The sequence below is a fragment of the Sarcophilus harrisii genome, chromosome 3, assembly GCF_902635505.1.
Source record: "Sarcophilus harrisii chromosome 3, mSarHar1.11, whole genome shotgun sequence".
Lineage (NCBI taxonomy): Eukaryota > Metazoa > Chordata > Mammalia > Dasyuromorphia > Dasyuridae > Sarcophilus > Sarcophilus harrisii.
The window spans coordinates 606,876,616-606,882,381 of NC_045428.1; the positions used below are offsets into that span (position 1 = coordinate 606,876,616).

At 45.1% G+C, this 5,766-nt stretch overlaps 2 protein-coding genes across 2 annotated transcripts; both read right to left on the reverse strand.

The window, feature by feature from the left end:
* Positions 1-605: 605 nt before the first annotated feature.
* LOC116422725 (T-box transcription factor TBX21-like) lies at positions 606-2,603 on the reverse strand. Its single transcript, XM_031961816.1, is given in 4 exon segments — positions 606-773; positions 1,563-1,731; positions 1,847-2,363; positions 2,366-2,603. Coding segments are annotated over 4 exon segments (1,092 nt in total).
* Positions 2,604-2,698: 95 nt separating this feature from the next.
* LOC116422726 (translation initiation factor IF-2-like) lies at positions 2,699-3,382 on the reverse strand. The gene has a single exon (XM_031961817.1). It carries the CDS (start codon positions 3,380-3,382, stop codon positions 2,699-2,701), a length of 684 nt encoding a protein of 227 aa, XP_031817677.1.
* Positions 3,383-5,766: the final 2,384 nt, after the last annotated feature.

The window sequence follows — 5,766 nt, forward strand, 5'->3', positions numbered from 1 at the left end:
GAGTAGGGGAGGTCTGCAGGCCGGGGTTCAGGGTCTCAACTTGCAAGGTTTCCAGACCACTGCTGTTGCTGCTGCTGGGGAGTGGCACAGAAAGAGAGAGAGGGAGTGCACGTGGTGGCTGCACGACTGCTGCAGGGCACTCGAGAGGGAGCAGGGGTCCCTTGCACTGCTGTCTGGACACTAGCCTGTCCAGGGTCTGAGAGAAGTTGCTTCTGGGAAGGTGTAGGGGCTGGATGCTGCAGCTGTAAGAAGCTGGTCTGGGCCTCAGCCATCCCTCCTGAACACCTTGCCTGCCTGCCTGAAGCCTGAGGAGACAAGCCTCTCTTCTGGGGAGCTCCTTCAGCTTGTGCTGAATCTCCAGTTCTGTCTGGGTCAGATGGGGCCAGATTTGTTCTTGAACACTTAACTGTTCTTGGGCTCCAGGGACAGGCTGCAGAGGTAGAGATGGTTGGCAGTCCCCACTGGTGCCCTGGGAGCTTTCTGAAGGGAATATGAGTGACTCCAGTAGGGCAGAGCAGGACTCTTCACAAAAAGAGTCATAAAACGCTGCAAAATTAAGAGTAGGGAGATGCAAGGCCAGGGTTTAGGGTCTCAACACCAAGGTTTCAGACCATGCTGTACTGCTGCTGGGGGTGGCCTGAAGAGGTGCAATGGTGGCTGGGACTGCCGGGGGGCACTCGAGAGAACAGGGATCCCCTTCGCGCTGTCTGGGACACTAGCCTGTCCAGGGTCCTGTGAAATTGCTTCTGGGAAGGTGTGGGGATGGTCTGCAGCTGTGGGGAAGCCAGTCCTAGGCTTCTATTTATCAGTCCCCTCTAGACACCTTTGCAGCTTCCCTGAGACCTGAGGGGATGGAAAGCTCTCTCTTCTGGGGAGCTCCCTCAGCCTGTGCTGAATGCTTCCAGCTCTGTCCTAGGTCCAGATGGAGATGATTTGCTCTTGGGCACTAGGCTGTTCATGGGCTCCAGGGACAGGGCCACAGAGGGGTAGAGATGGGTCCTTGATCCCCATGGTGCCCTAGGAGGGGGTCTGCTGGGGAATATGGCCGCCTGCAGTAGGGGCTGAGAGCCAGTTCTCTAGTTGGGCCATGAGTGCTTCAGTGGAGTAGGGGAGGTCTGCAGGCCGGGTTCCAAGTCTCCAACTTGCAAGGGTTTCCAGACCCTGCTTTTGTTGCTGCTGCTGGGGTGGCTTTCAGAAGAGGAGGGTGCAATGGTGGCTGCGACTACTGGGGGGCACTCGAGAGAACAGGGATCCCTTTTCTGCTGTCTGGGACACTAGCCTGTCCAGGGTCCTGAGAAGTTGCTTCTGGGAAGGTGTAGGGGCTGGATGCTGCAGCTGTAAGAAGCTGGTCCTGGGCTTCTCCATCATCCCTCCCTGAACACCTTGCCTGCCTGCCTGAAGCCTGAGGAGACAAGCCTCTCTTCTGGGGAGCTCCTTCGAGCATTGCTGAATCTCCCAGTTCTGTCTGGGTCAGATGGGGTAGTTGTTCTTTGAACCTTAACTGTTCTTGGGCTCCAGGGGACAGGCTGCTGAGAATAGAGATGGTTGGCAGTCCCGGGTGCCTGGGAGGGGTCTGCTGGGAATATGGCCGCCTGCAGTAGGGCGAGCCAGTTCTCTGGATTGGAGCCATAAATCGCTTCAAGTGGAGTAGGGGAGGTCTGCAGGTCGGGGTTCAGGGTCACAACTTCCAACGTTGCCTGGTCATTGCTGCTGCTGCTGCTGCTGCTGCTGCTGGGAGTGGAGTCAAAGACATAGTACAGGGGCTGCTGGGGCTGCTGGGGCTGCTGGGGCCAGCAGGATTGGCAGGCATCCTTGGCCCCCTCCTGCACGGGGCCTCTTCTGTTACGGCAGGTCGCGGGTCCTCAGCAGCGGCCGGGGGGGCGTTGTACCTTCTGGAGCTGGAAGCGGCTGGGCCTGGGCTTGTCCATGGGCCCTCGCCGAGGACATGGCGCGGCTGCCTGAAGGCCCGGGAGACAGACGCCTCTTCTTCGGAGCCCTTTCCTCCCCGGCTGCATCTTGGGCATCTGTCTGGGTCCCTCGGGAGTACATTTTCCTGTGAAGCCTCGGCTGTTCCCGGGCTCCGCACCCCGGAGGCTCCCGTCTGTCTGGGTGAGGCGCTGCGGCTGCAGACGTGGGGGGCAGCAGGCTGGGGGGAAGGGCGGCGGCCGGTGGGGGCGGGGGCCCCGCGCTCGAGCTCCCCGCCGCGGCGGAGCGTCTCCGAAAGGCCTTAGCGTAGGGGTTGTGGGCGATTTTGAGGCGGATGATCTCGGCATTGCGATAAGCGGTCACGGCGATGAACTCGGTCTCGGGGAAGGAGAAGACGTGGGGCCGGGAGGCGGCCGCCGGCGCTTCCCGGTCTCCGCCAGTTCTTGCACGTGGAGCCGGGGCCGGTACCTGTGCTGAGACTGGAGCCAGATGGCGCGGCCGGCGCTCCGGGCCGCGGGCTGGGCGTTCGTGAGCCTGAGCGTTTTAAAGGCGACGTCTCGCTGCATCCAGTGGGCGCCCGTGTTGGGGGTAGGTGCGGATACACTGATTATCAAAGACGTAGCTCTCTTCAGGTTCATAGGGGCCCACCGGGGCCTCATAGCGCCAATGCTGCCCATCGACGCGCACCATGTCCACAAGACATGACTGGCAGGCGCGAGGGCTCAGGCCCCGGATCTGTCGTAGGGAAGGGAACGGCGGCCCGGCGCAGGCATCATTTCGTTCTGCTGCCCATGGAACGCGAGCCACAGGGAATAGTTGCAGAAGGGACGGCTTGGAGCGTCCCGGGCAAACGGCGCGCCGCCGCTGGGGCAGAGGCCGGGGAGCCCGGCTGCGGGGCGGTGGGCTCGGAGAGGGAGGCCGGGCCGGGAGAAGGGCCGGGATCCGCCCTGCGGGGCGTCGGCAGCGCTGGGGTGCAGGGGGCTCGTTCTCCAGCTCCGCCGCCGCCCGGCCGGGAAGGGCAGCAGAAGGGGCGGCGCTGCACGGTGGCCCGCCTTGGAGCAGCCTCGGCCACGGGCATGGCAGCCGGAGGACCTAACGGGGCTGTCAGGGGGCGGGGGGGAAGGGCAGCGGCGCTTGGGCAGGCCAAGTCCCGTTTGGGGGCTGGCCCGGCCTTCTTAAACTTCTGGCCCGCAGGTTTCACTGCCTGCCAACCGCTGACTCTCCCGGATCGTCCTGTCGGACTCCCGCGGGGAAAGTGGCGAATCCTGGGTCCGTCACCCAGGACACGAGCAGGTGCAAGGGACGGCGGCCTGACAAGTAGGAGTTTCTTCTGAGGCCAGGAGGCGGGGACGAAAGCTGCTTCCACAAGGCTCAGCGGCTGGCTGCCAAATAGACACGTCCCCTCAGAGCCTCTCCCTTTTATAGAGGAGCTGGCTTCTGTCCCCGCCCACGGCATCAAGCGCACCTCCCCCCACCTTGCGAGTCGCACCCTTGCTCTGCCCTGGGGGCTTCCAAGAGCAGCGTAGAGGAATTGACGCCACCCTCCCTTCCTCACCTTCTCCCCTCGCCCATTCTTCCTCCCTTCCTCCCACCTTCTCCCCTTCCCCCATTTCCTTCCTTTCTTATAATTATTTACTATCTACATTTTAAAATTTAAGCTATTTTCTTTTTAAATTTAGTGTATAAATTCAATGTTGATATTTATTTATTTATTTAATATTCCTATTATATACAAATTGATTGATTAATTTCTCCTTGTGTTTAATGAATATTTGTTTTGATCAGTCGGTAATTAATTTTTTTTTTCAATTCCAACGTTGGGAAAATCAACTGATTTGTGGTCAATTTTCTTGTAATCTCTAATTTATATTTTGTTCATATTTTTGCTATTTAGGTATGTTCTTGTAGACCAAAAAAATGTTCTTTTGTCCTTTGTATGCACTCTTTATTGATATTGGATTGTTTCATCAATTTGCATACACACACACACACATATATATATATCTGTGGAAGTTAGATTTATATTTTTCTTCATTTGCCTGTAATATTTTTCTATAATAAATTTTCTGGAATAAATATTTTTTCTGTAATTATATCATATTTTATTATTTTACATATTTTATATGATATATTTTATTATATTAATATAATATATATCATGTTTTATATAAGATATATTATGGAGATATTATTGTATTATATTATATTTAATTATTTGAAATATTATATATGATAATATGATTATGATATAATGTGTTATATTATCATTATATGGGAATTCTATATCATATATGCGTGTTAATATTATTATATATTATATATATATTATATTATACTACTATACATTATAATACGTTATATATTCGATTATAATATGTTATATTACCATTCTGTATGAAATTTTATGAAATATTATACAATATTGTACAATATGATATTCTTTTTTATCATAATACATTATATATACTATAATTATAACATGTTATATTATAATAGTATGTGAAATTCTATAATGTATGATATTATGATAGGTGATATATTGTATTACATATTTTAATATGTTATGTTCTTATATAATATATACTCTATTATTTTATTCTAATATATTAGGGCATATTATCATTGTATTCAAAATTCTATATTAAACGTTATATATGATATATACTATTATATGATATATACTATTATTATATTATGTCATTCAATGAGAAATTCAATGGTATATTATATTACAGGTTAGATTGTATATAATATAACATAACATAATATATTATGTTATATTGTACAACATTTTATTATTTCACATTATTATATGTGATATATTCACATATTATATTATAATATGTAATATCATAATTGTATATGCAATTCGACGATATATTATATTGTTATATATTCTGTTCTATTATTATATATGATGTAGTCCATTATTATATTCAAGTATAATATATTATCATTTTACATGCAATTCTAGCATATGTTATATAAATATCATATTCTTACATATTGTATTCTATTCTATTATTATATATGATACATTCTGTTATTATATTACATTATGATATGATATATTATCATTCTATATGAAATTCTGTTATATAATATTACAATATATCATATCAGAGTATATTATATTGTACTGTAACATATTGTATTTTTTTATTTTATATTATATGAGATATTGTATTATTACATTATAGTTTAATATGCAATATTTTCATTGTATATGAAATTCTGATATATTATTATATATGATATATTCTATTATAATATGCATATGATCATTTTAAAATAAATTCTATGATATATAATATTACATAGTATTTGTTATATTCTATAACATATTGGATCATTTTGTGGTGTATTATATTTTATTATTTTATATTTATGTATATTACATATTCTATTATAATATGTTACATTATCATTCCATACTAAATTTTATGTTATATTACAGCATATTATAGCCTATCACATTACATTATTATATTAGTCATATTATATATATAGTATATTATATATAGGTGTATAACTAACCATATATTATATTATACATATTATTTACTATTATTTTCCTTCTGTCTATCATTTTATATTTTTATGACAAAATGTTATAATATATTATGATATGTGATAATAGAATTCTACATGAAATTGTATGATATATATTATATCATGTTATATCATATATATTAAATGACTTCACAATATATTATATTTATTTTATTATGTCATATCATATCAATATATTAATATATGTTACATTATATGTTTTATTATATTATGTGCTATTTAATATGAAAATCAATGATATATACAATAGCTGATCATAATATATTT